The 18,073-nt window shown below is 60.1% G+C and overlaps 2 protein-coding genes across 7 annotated transcripts in view; both read right to left on the bottom strand.

Annotated features, from left to right (window-relative positions):
• The window catches only part of CNOT3 (CCR4-NOT transcription complex subunit 3), a 12,577-nt gene extending 12,128 nt beyond the window's left edge, over nucleotides 1–449 (bottom strand). For all 5 annotated transcript variants that reach the window (XM_034986101.1, XM_034986103.1, XM_034986099.1 and 2 more), the window contains exon 1: nucleotides 211–449. The gene's annotated coding sequence lies outside the window, so the exon portion shown is untranslated. The remainder of the gene's footprint in view (nucleotides 1–210) is intronic.
• A 3,023-nt stretch (nucleotides 450–3,472) lies between these two features.
• The window catches only part of PRPF31 (pre-mRNA processing factor 31), a 15,291-nt gene continuing 690 nt past the window's right edge, over nucleotides 3,473–18,073 (bottom strand). The window contains exons 1-14 of one of the 2 annotated variants that reach the window (XM_034986289.1): nucleotides 17,412–17,521; nucleotides 16,035–16,219; nucleotides 15,873–15,933; nucleotides 13,572–13,655; nucleotides 12,909–13,006; nucleotides 11,930–12,036; nucleotides 10,342–10,511; nucleotides 8,411–8,568; nucleotides 7,052–7,141; nucleotides 5,953–6,080; nucleotides 5,801–5,873; nucleotides 5,237–5,365; nucleotides 5,044–5,142; nucleotides 3,473–3,872 (exon numbers count right to left, since the gene is read on the bottom strand). In XM_034986289.1, the coding sequence (XP_034842180.1) occupies nucleotides 3,747–3,872; nucleotides 5,044–5,142; nucleotides 5,237–5,365; nucleotides 5,801–5,873; nucleotides 5,953–6,080; nucleotides 7,052–7,141; nucleotides 8,411–8,568; nucleotides 10,342–10,511; nucleotides 11,930–12,036; nucleotides 12,909–13,006; nucleotides 13,572–13,655; nucleotides 15,873–15,933; nucleotides 16,035–16,211 (1,500 nt within the window). In that variant the 5' untranslated portion in view covers nucleotides 16,212–16,219; nucleotides 17,412–17,521 and the 3' untranslated portion in view covers nucleotides 3,473–3,746. Of the gene's footprint in view, nucleotides 3,873–5,043; nucleotides 5,143–5,236; nucleotides 5,366–5,800; nucleotides 5,874–5,952; nucleotides 6,081–7,051; nucleotides 7,142–8,410; nucleotides 8,569–10,341; nucleotides 10,512–11,929; nucleotides 12,037–12,908; nucleotides 13,007–13,571; nucleotides 13,656–15,872; nucleotides 15,934–16,034; nucleotides 16,220–17,411; nucleotides 17,522–18,073 lie in introns of those variants that run through there. The other variant, XM_034986290.1, reaches the window with a different exon arrangement.

Genomic DNA, 18,073 nt, shown 5'->3' with positions numbered 1-18,073 from the left:
GCGGAGAGCGGCGGCCCCGCGCGCCCGCACCCCGCGGGGGGACCCCGGCGCCGTCGCGGGGCGCGCAGCAGGGCGCGGGCGCGGGGGCAGGACGGCGGCGGGCGCCGGGGCGGCCATGTCGCGACAGGCGGCGGTGTCGCCGGGACGGGTGGCGGCGGCGCTTGGGGAGGAGGGGAAGGGGTCCGGCCCAGTCGAGCCTGACGCTCTCACCACAGGAGCTGGCGCCGCCGCTGAGGAGCGTATCGCGACAGGCGGGGGAGGCGAGCGCCCGCCGCCTTTTTCTCGCGCCCCGGGCCCGGGCGCTATCGCGATAGCGGCGCGAAGCGGAAGTGGGGTGGGGGGAAGTGGGCCCGGGGTTGTTCTGACGACGGGGTCGGGGCTCAAGGGAGGCCGCGGCGTCTGCCGATGGCTCCGCGGAAGCTGACCGGGCCCGGTCCAAGATGGCGGCGGTGGAGGAGGCCTCCCCTCCTCTCTTCTCGTCTCTGGCGCCGGCCCGCCCCCGAGCCCCGAACATAGGCCTGTGATTGCTCCTGCGGCATGTCGCTCTTGCCCCCTCGGGCGCTCCCCATTGGTCCCTGGCGGGGATGCAGCCGGCCTCCTCTCGCCGGTTGGGCAATCCCTCCAAGGCGCGGCGTTTGATTGGCCTCCCGCGCAGGCTGCTAGGATTGGCTCAGGTTTTCCTCCCCGCTCCTCCTCCTCCCCGCCTCAGGGTACAACACGCCAGCGCGAGGGCCCGTGCATCAATCAAGAGGCCACTGCCGTGCTGATTGGATACACCCGTCCCCCTTCTCCTAAACCAATTGGCCGGGGGGAGGAGCTAGGCTGACCAGGGGCGGGAGGTCGTTCGTCAAGTTTAGAGCCGTTTTTAATTGGTTGTGAGGGGATAGTCCACCCTGAAGCCATTGGTTGGGCCCGGAAGTGGGTGGGGAAAGCGGAGGAAGGCATGGAGCGTGGGCGTGAAGGGCCGCTCACCTGATGAGAGGCGGACAGGTGCCTTCCGAGCGCGGGCGCAGCCGGGGTCGCCCGCCAATCGACGAGGGGAGGAGCCGCCCCCTCGTTGGCCCCGCCTGGTGTCGTTCACCCCGGCCGGTCCGGGGGCGCAGCGAGGGGGCGGCACCCGCCTGCGGAGCCTGTGAAACGGGGCGTAGCCAGCGGGCTCGGGTCCCCCTGCCCCGGCTGCGTCGCGTTCCTGCAGCTGCCCGCGTTCGGCACGGGTCTGGGACCGGTGTTGCGGAAGGGAGGAAGCAGGCGGTGGGCAGCGCCCCAAGTCACCGGCCCCTCGCACGCCCGCGGGGTGGGGAGGGACGCATGGACCGTCCGTCCTGCCCCCGCCCGGGACAGCAGCTCTCCCCTGCACGTCCGCTTCCGAGGGCACTCGGGGGATTACCCTGTCCCCTCCCGCTCTCCCACTTCGGCACGTCTGCCCTTCCGGACTTGGCACCCGCAGGAGCACAGCAGCTGTGCTTATGAATGAACGAGCGAGCGAGTGAACGCGAGGGATGACTCGTGGTCCAAGACTCGGGAGGCACGGGTGCTTTCACGAACCGCGAGGCATTTGCTCAGGGTCAGACGGTCAAGATGGGAAGGTGGATCCAGGGACGGTGCAAGTGAGCGCCGCATCCGAATCGCAGGGCAAGGGAGCGGAAAGGTTTTTAGGTCCACGCAGACCTGCGGAGTGAAGCCTGGAGGTCTGCACTTTGACACACTTGCCTGCGTGATCCCCATGCTCACTGGAGTTGGAGAGTCACTCATCTGGAGCCACGCTCCTCGAAGTGCGGACCCTGGATGGGGCAGTGCCTCTCGGACACCCGGGAACTATTTGAAGGCTTGTTAACATGCAGATTCTGATTCCGGAGTTCCCAGGTTCTGCTTTTTTGACAAGTTCCCAGGTGATGCTGATGCTCCACAGTTGGCACTTTGAGTAACAAGGATTCAGAGCAATCAATGGTTCTCAAACTTGGCCGCACATTAGACTCACCTGGGTGGCTTGAAAGAAAAAAATCCAGATACTCAGTCTTTTACCCTAGACCACTAAAATCTGAATTTCTGGGGATGGGAACCAGGCAGTAATTTTTAAATCTACTGAGATGATTCCAACATGCAGCTCATCTGATACAGAGAATTTTCTAGAAGTGGTTCTCAAAGTGAGGTTATCAATCAGCAGCCAAAACATCAGCTGGAAACTTACTAGAAATGTACACTTTTGAGTTCCCACCCTAGACCAACTGAAGCAGAAACCCTGGGCCCTGCAACCCTGGTTTTAACAAGCCACCCAGGTAATTCTGAAGCATTCTAAGCTTTGAGCATCTCTGTTCTAAGATTCTGCAGGACTGCAGCACGAGGTGAGTCAGATCCCCTCTGACTCCAGCCAGGGAGGTGGAGGTTCTGAAGAGGGGCAGACAGAGCACCCTTCCCCGGCAGACTCAGCAGCAGAGATCAGCCAAGTTCGTCACTTTTCAACAGGGCTGATCTAAAGGCTTAGGAATAAAGCTGGGGAAACCGAGTTCAGTGACCTGGGGCAGTGTAGCCATTAGAAGGAATGTGATGTGAGGGGAGAGATTCAGAGAGCTGCTGAGGTCCACAGAGTGAGCCCTGAACGGAGACATACTTGGAGCAAGTATGGCAGGGGCAGAAAGAGGAACTGAGGAGATATGTCAGACAGGACCCAGCCAGCCAGAGAGCCCCAGGGAGAAAGTGTGAACTGGAGGGTGGGAGACGGGCAGAGGTAGGAGGCATCCCCTTCCTACAGGGTGGGTTGTGCACCCACCTCCTGGTTACTAAGAGGGGCACTGACTGACCTCACAGGTCAGTGACCAGGGCTCCCTCCCCAGTGCACTGTGAAGCCCAGCTCTAGAGCACAGTACATGGGCCCCCAGGTGGCGTCTTTCTTAATTAGTGCTTGCAGGGTAGCCCCAGGGACGGCCCCTGCCCACAGCCTTGTCCCCACCTGCCTGCAGGCTGCGTGCCCTCAGCCTGCACCTTCCAGCCAAAGTGAAGGGGACCTTGGCTGAGCCCCAGTTCCAGGACAGACTGACCTGGGAGGAACTCTGAGAACACTGCGTCCTGGCCGGCAGGGAGCCTGTCTGCTCAGCCCCATCAGGGCTTGGCACAGCAGGGTGGGCAGGGAGCCCAACGCTAGGCACGTCCCGGGCACCTTTCCCGTCCTCACAGGTGGCCCTCGGCGTTCGGGGTGGAGGCTTGGAAAGGCGAGGCCACTCACCGGACACCACAGCCACGCAGGTTGGCCTGTTCGCAAGGCTGGGGCTTTCAGCGGCCACATCCCTTGGTCAGAACGACTGACGTTCTCCAGGTGGACTGGAGACACAGAGGGCTCTGCTCTTCCTGGGATCCATGACAGGGAAGAGAAAGGCCAGGGATGGGCCCAGACACCACCTGGATCTGTGCCCCCAAACCCCACAGCTCAGACTCCTCCAGTCACACGTGTGTTTGACAAATAACCACTCCCCAGGAACAGAACCTGATAATGTGCTTTTAATGGCACTTTTTCCAAAAGTATCTCCCTTCCTAGTTAAAATACAAAAGATGAGGCATGGTGAAGACTGGCTCTGCCCCCCTGCAATGAGGAGTGATCTTGGTGCTTGGGGGGCTGGGCCTCCTCCTGAGCCTCCCCGGACAGTCCTGGCACCGGGCTGAGGACAGAACCTCCCAGCCCTATCCTGACCCCGATCCCTGCAGAAGGGTGGGGCCTGTGCAGCTTCAGGGGCAGCCGCCCAGGGCGCAGTGCCTCAGGTGGACATGATGCCGCTCTTCTCGCCCTTGACTTTGAGGAACTCGGCCATGCTGGAGAAATACTTCTGGTTGGCCTCAGCCACCTTCTTCTCGGCTGCTTGCGGGTTCACAATTTCCAGGCCCTGGGCAGGTGAGGGAGGTGATGATGGGGTGGGGAGATGGGCTGGCCCCTGACAAGGCCCCCCACCCAAGTAAGAGAAGTGTGAAATGTCCAGGAGACCCTTCTCAATGGTCCTCGGGCTCCAGGTAGACATGAGAACAGTTTAGCAGTCACCAAACCACCCCCACCCCAAACCTGGGGAGATTCTGACTCTGTGGGTCTGGGATGGGGGAGGAGTGGGGAGGACCTAAGCATCTGAATTTTTAACAAGTCCTCCAGGCGATTTTAAAAACAGCAATGTTTCAGAACAGCCAACCAAGGAAACCAAGTCACAGAGCTGAGCGGCTCGCCTGTGGCCCTAGTGCAAACCGTATCAACCCTCTGGTGACACAGGGACCAGCTCTGGGGGCCCCACACTGGCTGGCACCATTGCCAGTATCTTCCACGGGTAACTCTCACCTCCTCGCCGAGGCCTCCCTGGGCAGCTCCAACCCAACACCTCGCTCCCTCTCCCCCTTTCCTCCCTGCACTTTGCACCTTCCACTTTCCGGCAGGCTCTCCACCGTACCTATCTGACCCCGCCACCCCATAAGCTCCGTGAGAGCAAGGCTTACTGTCCGTGCCTGGGGCTCTATCCCGGCGCCTGCAGCAGTGCTCGGCACTCGGGGGCTCAGTACACCCTCGCTGACGGAGCAAATGAGTTCAGTTACTCGGCACGATGCCGTGGGACACGCTGGCCCTCCTGTGTGGGTGAGCCGAGGAGGACAGGTGCGGTGGCTCCATCCGGTGCCTCGGTGGCTGGATCCCAGCCAGCTAGCTATGAACTTCCTTACGTGGAGCCCTGAGGTGGTCCCCACCACCCAGCACCCCAGGGTGGGCTGAGCCGGCTCGAGGTCACAGGGGGTAAGTGGTCACCTGCAGGCCCAGCCCAATCCTAAAGCCGGCTGTGCTTTGCAGGCACGACGGTTTCCCTCCTGTCCCCACGAGCCTGAGCACCAGGAACCGCGCTCTGCCTTCCAGGGGCGTCCCTGATACACTGTCCCCAACAGCCCCGTGAGGAACTCCGTCATGTGCCCGCTTCCCAGGCTAAGAAGCTGGAGCCCAGGGAGAGGAAGGGGCTCGCCCAGGGCCACGCAGAGAGCTGGGAGCGGAGCCAGCGCAGAACCGGGCCTCCCGACTCCAGCGCACAGTACCTGGAGTGGGGTGAAGGCCACACTGGAGGCGGTCCCCGAGGAGCGGTCACGGATGGTGGACTTCCCGCCGTACACCACGCTCTGCTTCTGCAGCGTCCGCTGTGGGGGGAGGCGGGGACGGGATGTCTGGGCTGGGCCCGGGCTCTCCCAGCAGAGCTCCCTCACCCCCGGCCCCACCCGGCCAGGCCCGTACCTGCAGCGTCTTGGAGATCCTGGCTTTGGTGGCCTCGTTCACCTGAGTCTGCCGCACACGCCCGCTGCCCGATTTGCCCAGATGGCCCAGGCTGAAGCCCAGGTCCTCTTGGTAGGCGTCCTCCTCAATCTGGTGGGAGGGAAGGTATCCCAGAGTTGGCCACCCTCCATCAGCCAGATGCCCAGGCATTCACCCAATTCAGGTGCCTGCTGGGCCCGGTGAGGAGTGCAGGCCTGTTACCGCTCCCTGAGCTTACAGCTGAGAGGGGCTGCGTGTGGGTCTGTGTGTGTGCGGGGCCAACAACCAAAACTGGGCTCACTGACGAAAGGACATTTGAGTTAGTTCTCGCAGGACCGCAGGATGATGCTCAGACAGTGAGACCGGCAGAGGTGAAGCCTGGGGAAGGGCGTGTACAGGACGGCAAGGCTGGGGAGGGATGGGGCCAGCACTGAGTGCTACGCTGGTCCCTTTGGGGCGCATGGATGTGGGGGAGAGACGAGGTGGGTGGTGCCCCAGCACAGAGAAGAAGAAATGCGAAAGGAGCCTCAGGGTTAAGGGTGTAACCTCTCCGAAGCTCATGCGGTTGGCCTGCTTCCGGATCTCGGTCAGTCCCAGGCGCTCCTTCATCTTGCGGTACCTGGGGATGGGCGCCGGGGTCAGCTGGGGGCAGGAGCCCCTCCCTTCCCTTCCCAAGCCCACCGGCCCCCAGGGCCCACCTGCGGCCGCCTCGCTTCTTGCGCTGTCCGTCGAGGGGGGCAGGCAGTGGCTTCACCTGCTTCACAGGCGGCGGCTCCTGCCACTTGTCAAACTTCCGCTCGATCTCATCCTTCAGTTCATAGCCCACCTGGGGAGGGCAGGAGGGTCCCCTCAGGGCCCTGCCTGGCCATCAGCCTGAGCGCAGCGCCTGTCCCCAGGTCTGGGGGGCCTATCCTCTGTCAGGGTTTAGTCCCACCTCAGACTCAGACCTCTCCCTGCACCCCTCACATAACTGTCTCCTTGACGGAGGATGCGAGCAGCCCCCCAAATGCAACAGGGCCAAACCCAATGCCTGCGTCTCCTCCCCAACCTTCGGTCTTGGCCTGCACAGGTGGGCAGAGGGGGTCACCTGGGAGCCTCACCTCTGTGGTCTCGGCCCCACCAGGCTCTTCCTTCAGGAAAGACCCCAAATCAGCCCCCCATCAGCACCTCTGTTGCACCAAGGTCTCTCCAGGACACACAGGCTCTGCATGACCTGCCCCGTCCCACGGCCTCCTCTCCCTAGCTTGCTGTGTGCCAGGCTCAGGGCCTTTGCGCTGGCCATTTCCTCTTCCTGGGACTCTTCCCCCAAGCACTCACTTGACCTGCTTGCTAGCTTCACTTGGGTGCACGCTAGACTGTCACCTTTTCAGAGAAAGCCCCCCTGACGTCCTGGTTAAACCAGCACCCTCCCTCCCTCGCCAGCCCAGCACCGTCTGACCCCATCTCAGCATTTATGTAGCACCCCTGGACACACCACAGATGTCTCGTCTCCTCACCGCCCCCCGCCTCCCCTGCCAGAACGTGAATGCCACAGAGGCAGGGCTTCGGTCTGAGTGGCTCACAGCTGTCCCCCCAGCACCCTAACCAGTGGTCGAGAGAGAGGAAGAGGAAGAAAGAGAGAGAGAGATGAAGCCCCGAACGCTGTGCCAGGCTGGGTGTCTGGACGCCAACAGACGAGATAGAAAACACACCCACTTTCATGGGTCAAGGCTGCCAAGAAGACAGAGGTAAACTGAACAAAGACAAGGCTGGTAGAGGAGACAGACCCACACAGACGGACGCCTGCCCACGCCTCACCTTCCCTTCCGTGCTCTCGTGGAAACTGTCCACGCGAGCTGCCAGCGTGCACTTGGCGGCCACCAGCCGGGCCGCTTTCCGCCGGAGATCCTGAAGCAGCAGAGAGGGGGCAGAGTCCATAGGAGGCTTCCTCGGCCAGCACCGAGCATTCCCCAAACCGCAGCCGCCACCGGCTCACTTTCTGCCGGTCAGCGGCTCACCATTCCCACTACGTGTTGCCGTAATAGCGTGTTACGGCAACAGACCATCACTGTCACGGTTTTCTTTCCACCAGCTTATTAACAACTCGAACCCATTTGCGCAGACAGATGCATTACTGCAGGTGGAACACCATCACGTGCCAAAAACAATCATTAAGACAGAAAACATCCATCTGTGTTTCAGAAAGGACGGTGGCCCACGTTCTGAGATACACCAAGACGGTACACGTAACCCCCAGCCCCACATCTAACTGATAACGATAACGAAGTTAGCAGTGACTGCATGTAACCTTGCCCTAAGAGGTCCGCCCTCGGCCCTCATCCCCCGGGGGGTGATCTCTGCTGGCCTGGGGGGCCTCGGACAAGGCAGAGACCAACCATGGGATTGAGGGTGGGGGTCTTTGGGTTACAGGGCCTCAACCTGGAGCCCAGATCAGCCACCTGGGCTACCTGGTCACATCCGCACAACTGAGCCCCAGTGCAGACTCCGAACTTCGAGGCTCAGCTGGGCTTCCCTGGGGGCGGGTCCCCCTGCAGGCTGTCACGTATGGAGGCCACGAGTGATGTGTCCTGACAGGGAGAGGAGGACTGGAACAGCGGTGGCTGGCAACTCTGGCCCCTGCCCCACACACTTCCTTCCGTGGCCGATGTGAGTCTGTCCTTTCACAACGACACACCATAACCCGAGTGGGTCAGCTTGGAGTCTGTACGTCCTTCTAGTGGGTTGCTGAACCTGAGAATGGTTTGGGGACTCCTGCACTTGTAAGCTAATGCTGACGTCACTTGTTACGTACAAGTGGGACCTGAAAGAGTTTCATATATAGGAATCCTAATCTTAATCCAACCCCATGAAGCAGATCCCATTCTCCCCACTTCACAGACAGGCACAGTGAGGCACAGAGCTCCCGCCTCCTGCCCAGTTGTCAAGTGCAGCTCTAGAACCCCAACCCCAGCACATGTGCTCCAGGGTCCTTGTTCTGATGCCCCATGTGACCCTGTTCTCTGAGCTCCTGACCACGGTCATTAGCTAGGGCCAATGGGAACTGAGGCACAGAGGGGGCTACTTGCTCTCTGGACGAGGCTGCGCCTGGCTCGGCAGAAGGCTCCACGGGGAGCCACGTGCCAGGTACGGGGGTGGGGGTGGGGGGCGACGACTCACCGGGGGCAGCGACTGCACAATGTCGCTGTGGTAGATGTAACCGGTGTGGGGCAGCACAGACGTGGACGAGAAGCCGGACAGCGTCTTTCGCTGGGCCCCAAGCAGCATGATGTTGCAGGCAGGCATCTTGGAGAGGTTGGTCAGGCCCCCAGCCACCCCTGCAACAGGAGGGAGGGAAGGAAGGAGGGACAGAGGGAGGATGTCAAGAGCAGCCCAGGGTGTTTGCCTGGGGGCTCACTGCGTGCTGTGTGTCTCTGTGTGAATTTCTGGTTGAATTCCTGAGCTGGCCCCGCCCCAGAGGGCTGACGAATCCCGTTTCGGAGGGAGGATTCAGAGGCGGCTCAGAGAGGTGAAACCACCTGCCTGAGGACACAAGCGAGGAGACGACCCAACAGGAACGTGTCCCCTGAGTCTGCAGAGCCACACGGTCCCTGCTCTGTGCGTCTCACACCAGCTGCCTCCACAGCGGGGACGCCCTGAGGACGGGGCTGCCGTCAGTCACCGCTGGGCTCGCGTGAGCACGTCTGCAGGCCCGGGGACGAGGGGCTGCAGGTAAAAAGGCCTCTCTGATGGGGGTCTGCTGTGCGCCAGGCCCTGCGCTGGGACACACGCCTCCCGCACAGGCACCGCAACCCGTGTGCGAGAACGGCCCCCACACACTGACATCACGATCCCCGCAACCTGCGACCCTCTGCAGATGTGGACACGCTAAGGACCTTGAGACGGGGTAAGTGGAAGAGAAAGGGGAGTCACAGGGAGGTGAGACAGGAGACTTTAAGGTGGGGGATGCAGGCGGCCTCTGGGAGCTGGAGAAGGCCAGAACGGATCCTTCCTAGAAGCTCCGTAAATATAAAGGAACGCAGGAACTGGCCGACACCCTGATTTCAGCCCAGCAGTCACAGGACAGTAGCAAAGCCCTATCACCACTGGGGAAACCGAGGCACACGACGTCACCTGCCCAAAGACGTGAGGTCAGTGAGGGGGGAAGGAAGACCCACACTTGAGATTATCTTGCCCTGAAACCACTGCTTCTTTCTACCCTGCAACTCTGCACGCACCTGCCACCCAGGGCTGTGCTGGGGCCTGGACTGGATCTCCCGCCATTCCTACGTCGGAGCCCTACCCCCCAGGACCGCAGAACGGGACTGTGTTGGGAAATGGGCCTTGAAAGAGGTGATTAAAGTGGAAGGACGTCATCGGAGGGGCCCTGATCCAGTACGACCGGTGTCCTCGTAAGAAGAGATGAGGCCACAGACGGCCACCTACAAGCCAAGGAGAGAGGCCTCCGCAGGGCCCAGCCTGCTGACCGGCTGCTCCCGGACTCCCAGCCTCCAGGACTGTGTGACAGTGAACCTCAGTGTCTAAGTCCCCCGCTGCCCGCCGCCCGTCTGTGGTACTTGGTTAGGGCAGCCCGAACAACCCAGCACAGCTGCTTCATCAAACTCCCCCGAAGAGTCTCTCGGCTGAAGGGGCGAGGAGCCCAAGAGGGCGCTGAGACTGCAGGGGGTGGAGGAGGAGGGCCCACCCTCAGTCCTAACGCATCGCCAGGACTGCAGCCCCCATCTCGCGGATGAGACGCGGTCCTGAGAGCCGACGCTGCTGGGGCCGGCAGCCCAGGCGTCTGCGCAGAGCTGGGAGCTGCCGGGACGTGCTGGCCAAGCGGGGCCAGGCTCTCCAGCAGCCGTGCTACCTCCCTCTCCAGCCTGTCCAGTCCAGCCCGGCTCAGGGCTACCATCCCGTCCCTGTGCTGCAGGAAAAGCAGGGTGGCTGACCTCTGTGATCTCCAGGAGGGAGGACGGGGTGAGGGCAAGGGGGACAGGGTGCTGGGGCCCTGGGCCAAAGGCTCCGTCTCAGACAGGAGGGATGAGGCTTCCCCAAGGGCGCCCTATCCAAGGACGGCCCTCTGTCCCCACTCTGCCCCCGGGCCTCACCCATGATCTTGGCGGCCGTGGACGCCCCGATGATGATGGAGAGGTTGGGCGCGATGAAGGACATCCGAGACTCCACGTACTCGTAGATGCGGTGCTTGGAGGCGTTCAGCTCTAGCGCCATGTCGCAGGCCTCCTCCAGCCGCTCCAGCCCCTCCTCCGACAGCTGCTGCCTGCAGTGGGGAAGGACGTGAAGGGGTATGGGTCGGATGCCGGCCCCTCCGGGGTCGCCTCTCTGACCGGCACGGAAGCCCGTGTCCCCCCAGCTGTGTGCACGTCCGTATACACGTGTGTCCCATCGGCCCTGAGGCCTGGAAGCGAGGGCTGTGGGAATCCTAGTTCTGGGTGGGCACGGCGCTTGCCGCCTGGACTGGGGCCTTGCCTGCCCACGCCGGTGTCTGCCAGGTCGAGCTGGCGTCGAAGCCTCTGCCCATGTGCCCCCGTCAGCACCTCCTCATCCTTCAGGTCTCAGCCTTGCCGGCCACCGAGGCCCACTGTCACCAGCTGCGACCAACTGTGCCTATTTATGGCCTCTCCATGTCCCGCCCCCTTCTGGTGTGGGACCAGCCGGCCCTGGAGGGACCCACACTCGTCTGACTCTCAGCAGCATGGAAGATGCTGGGCAAGTACTTGTGGCCTGAAGCCGCAAGGGGGGATGTTATCACTGTCGTTTTACAGAGGGGGGACCCGAGGGCCAGATGGTGAAGGGGCCTGGCCTGAAGCCACAGTGCTGGTAACCAAACCCAGCCATGCCCCTCCCTCCTTCACCCCATCTGCGCTGTAAGGCGCACAGAGGAGGGACCACGGGGCCGGCCGGGGGCCCCTGCAACCAAAGCCCAGTGGGCTGATGCCCAAGGCTGCCCCCAGCAGGGGCAAGCTAAGAGCCCACTTGTGGTCCCACTACAGAGCTCGGTCCCTGCCTGAGGCTGAGTCGTCACCTCCTCCAGGGAGCCACCCGGCCCAGTAGGACAGGTGCCCCTCCTCTTGCGCTCCATGCCCCGCGGCACCCCGCCTGCACTCCGACACTCGCCCTCCAGCCTTCGACCTGTGTGTGCACCTGCTTCCTCCCAGACGGGAGCTTGGGCCGGGCAGGGCAGGGCAGGCAGACTCTGCTTTGCTGAGTTCTCTAATCTGCCCTCAGAACAGTGCCTGGTGTTGGTCAGCATTTACTCGATGAACAGAATGGCAGCCCAAGGGAGGTCTCCACTCCACAGGACTTTGCTCTGGGGTTACAGACATTCCTTCCTCTTAGGCACAGATACCAGAGGGAAAGGTGCAGACCAAGGGGCCAACATGAAGTCCCTGCCTTCGCAGACATTTTCATTCCAGTGAGGGACAACACGCCAGAGACAAACGCTTCCACTACAGGTCTGCCCTCTGCCTCACCGCTCCCGCCTACAGGCTCCTCACTGACTGAGCATCCTGGGCCCAGCACGGTGCCTGGCTTACAGCAGGCCCTCATCACACACGTGTGGAACAGAAATGAACTGTCCTCCTGAGACGGACACCTGGGCCATGGCACCCCAAGATCCTCATCTGCAATTAGATGGGCCTGAGAGGGCCCCAGTGACTTCTCCCCCTGTGCACACACCCCTGCGTGGTGGAGGCGGTCACGCTGACGACCATGATGGTGGCGTTGGTCAGGATCTGCTGGAGGTTCTCGTTGTTCTTGCACTTGTCCAGGCTGTTACCCAGCTCCTGGGGGCAAGAAGGCAAGAGAGGGGAGGCACAGAGACTCAGGGACAGCTGATGTCTATACACAGGGTGCCCGCCTCCTCCCAGTGCCAGGGACTTCACCGCTCAGAGCATCGGCAGCATCTGCCCTGCACGGCTGGTCCAGAACTGGACCCGGGTAGACCCGCTGCCTGCACCAACTCAGGGCGCAAATCTGACCACACCACTTCCCTGCGAGTACACCCCCTGCCACCATCCTCACCTCCTGGCCTCACCAGGAGACTCCTCACTACTGTCCCCACCCTCACTAGCACCTGACCCTCTCATGGCTTTCCCAGAAGGCCCAAAGCCTTGGAGGTCACATGGGACCCAAACTCGTCAACTTTGCCCCTCACTTCCTCCTTTCTGAACACACCAGGGCTGGAGACCATCTCAGGGTCTCGATACTCATGACTTCTTCCCCCAAATCTCTGCACGGCTGCCCCTGCGTCAACCTTCAGATCTCGACTCAAATGTCACCTGGTCCAACCACTGTTAGTGGCATGAGGGACCCCCTCATCTCCCTCCCTGCTTTCTCGGCCTCGAGCAGCCCCCAGCCCCTCCTGGGAGACCCATCCAGGGAAGCAGCAGGATCGGAGGTGGGGCAGAAGAGCCCTGAGAACATCCTTTCCAGGCTCCATCCCTTTCTTGCTGGAAAGCCTGGAGCAGCTGAACCACCACTCATCCTCCTCCAGTATCTCCAGGCCTCAAGAGAACAAGGAAGGCAGCTGAGACTCAGGCATCCTCACTCTGGGTCATTCACCTGCTCCCTGCCACCCCCCCACCCCCGCCGCCTTCACACGAGGGGCCATCAAGGGGACTCGGTTCCTCCCGAGTCCTGACCTCTCTCCACTCACCTTGACCGTGCGGATGTAATCCAGTGCGTTGGGGACCAAGGACTCCAGCTCAGGGAAGCGCTTTGAGTACTTATCCCGGATGAACTTATGGATGATGTCTAAGGCACACGGGGAGGACCGATATCTGATGAGCGGGCAGGCAGACTCTGCTGGCTGTCCCCAGCACCCATCTCCCCTTCCTCCTTTAGTAACTGAACCCCAATCAGCTGGGCTCATAGACATGCAGCAAAAAACTGTGTTTCCCTGCTGCCTGTACGGCTGGATGTGGCCACGTGAGTTTGTTCTGGTCTATGAGATGTGTTCTCAAGTGACACTTGCAATTTCCAGGTCACTCCCTTAAAGAACTGTGCCCTCCTCTTCTTTCCCGTTTTACTAGCAGGGATGTGGAGGTGATGGCTAGAGGCTGACAGTCACTTTGTACCCTGACACATGCAGCAGGTCAACAAGATAGAAAGCGCCTCACCCAGACTCTCACATTAGAGGAAAGCACTCTTCCTTCTTATTTAAGCCACTCTGTTACAGCAGCTGAACCTGGATTTGAACTAGTATGAGGAGTTTGGGGGAAGGCCAGCGGGATCCTGCCTGTCCCCTCCTTGGGGACGGGGGAGGAGGGTGTGAGGGACACCAGGCAGAGCCGTCTCTGCTCGCCTTCCCAGCACTCACTCAGTTCGTTCTCGATCTCCACGGTCAGGTTGTTCGCATCCACGATGACCCGGTATTCGGGGGCCGCCTCGACTGGTCCCATCACTGTGAGGATGACAAACCAGCCTGGGTTGGGTGGGTGTGTGTCTAGGCTCCCACAGCTGGGGGAGTCACGGGGCAGCGGGGTGTGGCTGGAGGGGAGGTGGGGGCCAAGGAGAAAGCCTAGAGGTGGGCTTACATGTCAGCCCACCTGCCATCTCTCTCCCTCCAGGCCAGGCCACATATGACCCCATCTCGCTCCGGGACTAACCCCTCCAGGGGCTCCCCACACCACTGACGCTGAGGGTCAAGCTCCCCAGACGGGAAGCCCCGTGAGGACAGGGACTGCGTATGTCGCCCACAGCTATGCCCCCGGTGCCCAGAACAGCGCCTGGTTGGGTATGTGCCGACTGTCGGGCTCCGCGGTCTGGCCTCTGCACCGTCCCAGCCCCACCCTCTCGAGACGCCTCTGTCTTACACAGGCCAGCCAGGAAGGACTGGCTGCAGCGCCCGAGCACTCAGGGCCGCTTCACTCTCCTCTGGGCCTCTGCATACGCTGTTCCCCTCCCTGGCACGTCCCTTCCTCACACCTGTTTCTGAAGTTCCTCCCCAGGTTGTAACGATCATGACGACGACGACACTGAGGACGTTATCACAAGCCGTAGGCGCAGCGGCCGACACACAGGACGTACCATGTGGGCCACTGCTCCTGGAGCCTCCCAGGTATTGCCCTGTTTTCCCACAACCACCCAGGGAGGCTGGCCTTGCACGAGACCAGTGACACAGAAAGAGAAACGGAGGCACGTGGCCTGATGCAGACGGCAGAGCTGAGATCTGGCCCCGGGGTCCTCTTTTTTTTTTTTTTAAGATTTTATTTATTTATTTGCGGAGAGAGGGAGAGGGAGAGTACCAGCAGGGGAAGTGGCAGGCAGAGGGAGAAGCGATGTGGGGCTCGATCCCAGGACCCCGAGATCATGACCTGAGCCGAAGGCAGATGCTTAACCATCTGAGCCACCCAGGCGCCCCTGGGGTCCGCATTCTTAACCCCGATGGCTCAAATGTCTCTGTGTCCTGAAGACTCAGAGGCACCTCGGGATCCTTCCCTCCTTTCAGGAGGCTCAGAGGTCTCCTCTGTGCTCCCAAGGCACTCTGGCCACATCCAGTAGACACAGCCGCCACCCAGACTGGAGATGTCCCGTGTCCGCTTCCCCGACCCCACACCAGGTGAGATCACGTCTGCCTGAACCCAGAGCCTGACCTGACATCCTCCGTTCCCCACAGCTCTCCCGATAGAGTAGCTCCCTGGCCTTGTGCTCAAAACCCCACAGGATCTAGCACTTTCTTCTGCCACCTCTGCCACTCCAGAGGTCTGAGGCTTCGCACACACAGCTCCCTCTCCCAGGGCACACGGCTGCTATTCTTGGCCTGGTGTATTCATGCTTCAAAGCCCATTTCAGCAATCAGCTCTTCCCAGCCTCTGAGGCAGGGTCAGCCCCCACCTAGCAGCTCCAGTGTCCCGCGCTCCCCCCACCCAGCAGGCACCGCCCACAACTGTCCAGACCTGGCCTGTCTGCTTCGCCAGACCCCGAGCATTCTGAGCCGAGACCTGGGCGGATTCCCCGGGGCACTCAGTGCCCACGCAGGCCTTCCACAGGGCGCCTCACGAAAACTTTAAAGGAAGGAAGGAAGAGTGGATCTGCCTGCGACTCTGCTCTGACCACCCTCTGCCAACAAATTCCGGCCCAGAGCTCCACCCTGTCAAGAAGAATGGGTGGCAACAGGAGCGGCCTCCCAGAGCTGGGCTGAGTATTCAAGAGACAACCCAGCGTTCCTCAAAGCTGATGATCTGGTAACTGCACATCTTAGGGTTACTCTCCATTTACCAAATGACACCAGGTTTCCGCTCACAGTAGCAACACCTTTCCTTCTTCAGTAAATTGAAGGAAAAGAGTATGCTGACCTAAAGAAAACATGAAGTAAATAATAGAACAAGTGGTTCACAGATGTGGCAAGACCCTTAACCAGTCACATGAACTCCTGAAGCCTGAGCAGCCTTGGGGTGAGTCCCACTGCGGCTAGCAAGCACTCAGCACAGAGCACGGACTTCAGGGGTGTCAGTTTTACAACAGGATGTATTCTCAGGAGAGAAGACTGAGTTGGGATGGAAAAGAAAAAGAGGGCTCTCCAGAAGGCTGAGAGGCAACAGACCGAACTTTCAAAGCTGCAAGCAGCACAAGAGCCCAGGGGCTGGGTGGGCGAGGGGGAGTGGGAGGCGAGAGGTACCTTCTGAAGCCTTGGCCTGCTTGCTGATATACTCCTCAATCTTCATCATGATCTCAGCGAACTGTTCAGGAAAGACAGAGAGTTGGAACTCAGGACTCTTGAGGAAGAAGAGCGACCGCACGCATCACCCCTCCCGGCAGCTTCTCTTTACAGCCCGCTCACCATCTTGCTGTCCCACAGCTTGGCGATGCTCTTGACTGAATCCCCGGAAAGATCCAGCTGCGTCTCCTCCTGCACATCCTCGATTGCTGGCTCCTCTTCTTCCTCCCCATAGCTTCCTCCTTCCTCCTCCTCTGCCGCCTCCTCAAGGTCAGCCAGGAGCTCATCTGCCAGAGACATGCCGAGGCCTATGGGGAGGGAGAGCAGGGTCCCCCCTCGTTAATGAGAGGGGCTTCTCCCCCCAGAAGGGCCTGGTCCTTCTTGGATTGACCCCACAAGCATGCGGGCTCCATAAGGACAGGTGTTTTCACGTGCTTTGTTCTTCAGCCCAACTGTGCCTGGCACGTAATAGGTGCTCAATAACTACCGAATCGCTCCGTGAACAAACCTCCCAGAAGCAGGTGGTCTCCGGTCATAGCTCACACCACTCACCCTTCTCACACTCCCTTTACTGGAAAAGACACAACACGCCCCTCATGCCGCCAAGCCTTAAAAAATCTACATCCTCCCCTTGATGAGATGGGACCTCTCCTCAGATCTTTTTTTGTCCTATAACAGAGACCCCTCCCCAAAATTGTTGAGCCCCAAATGAGTGACAGATAGCCTAAAATACTGATCTCCCCAGCCACGAGGGCAACCAGGCGGGGCCTAAAACACCTAGAGCCCCCAGGCTGATCCCCTCTGACCATGAGCAGCCTCCTCACGTACCTCAGATGCTGGACAAAATGAGTATTTTCTTTGAGTCCCATAAAGTGGAAAAGAACGAGAAGGACTACTCAGCAAGGTACCATACCATCCTCCCCACGGCTCTTACTTTTCAAAATGAGAAACCCGTCGTCCTCCTTCCCGTTCTTTCCCGTTTTCCGTAAGACAAATCCCCTTCCTCATTTCCTTCCCTTCTACACCACCCTCCCTTGAAGCGTAAAAACAGAGACTTTGGCGCGGGTGATCTGTGGAGTGTAGCATGCTGGGGGCTGGGCAACAGGGAGAGCAGAGAACTCCCGGCCAACGTCAACGCGCAGTTTATGCGCAGCTGCTGACATGCTTTGCAAGTGGGATTGTCGCTTGTACGGTGCCAGGCTTTTTCTTTTCAAGAGAAGAGATTCAGAATCTTTACGCAGAATCTCTCCGTTTCAATGTTTCCTTGTAATCATTCAAATGGATAATTTAAAACTGAGGCTCCCTGCTCAGCGGGGAGCCTGTTTCTCCCTCTCCCTCTGCCCCTGCCCCCTTGTGGTCGCTTGCTCTCGCTCTCAAATAAATGAAGGAAAGAGAGCTTCTCTTGTGCAGAGAAAGTGAAGAGGGTCTCCGTATGAGATCAGTTTCCCCTCACCCCCTCCTCTCTCCCTTGGGTGCGATATCCCCTTTGTTCCCACTTACCTGCGTGGTCTCACGTGTGCCTTTCCCTGAAACGCCCCTCCTCACTTTCCCCGCTGAGCAGGGAGGCCGATGCGGGGCTCGATCCCAGGACCCTGGGATCACGACCCGAGCTGAAGGCAGACACTTAACGACTGAGTCACCCAGGCGCCCCTCTTTCCTTACAGAGTATACCCCCCTCCCCATCCATATAAGACTTGGGTATCTCTGCATGTCCTCTCTGTTTCCCCACTCAACGGTCAGCAGACCTGGGCATCACATCTGTCTGTTCACAGCCACGTGCTCATCATCTAGCTCAATGTCTGGCACGTAGTCGGTACTGAAAAATATACCCGCTAAACGAGGGGACGATCTTATCTAATCCCTACGCCGGCCACATCACGCTCTTTCTCCAGGTCTCTGAGTGTATTATTTTCCATCCCTCAGGCGGGAGCACAAACACAGTTTCCTGCAGCGTGCATCTCCGAGCCCCGGGCTAGGCCCTAAGCCGCTGTTAATGCATCTTAGGAGCCCTTTCGTTCATCCCAACACTTAAAGACTACCTGGATTTCTTTTTTTTTTTTTTTAAGATTATTTATTTATTTATTTGACAGAATGAGAGAGAGAGCACATGAGAGGGGGGAGGGTCAGAGGCAGAAGCAGGCTCCTCGCTGAGCAGGGAGCCC

Source organism: Mirounga leonina, unplaced genomic scaffold (genome assembly GCF_011800145.1).
Source record: "Mirounga leonina isolate KUSES-001 unplaced genomic scaffold, KU_Mleo_1.0 Mir_376, whole genome shotgun sequence".
Classification (NCBI taxonomy): domain Eukaryota; kingdom Metazoa; phylum Chordata; class Mammalia; order Carnivora; family Phocidae; genus Mirounga; species Mirounga leonina.
Note: the sequence above shows the minus strand (reverse complement) of the source record. Positions and strands in the feature narration are given on the sequence as shown.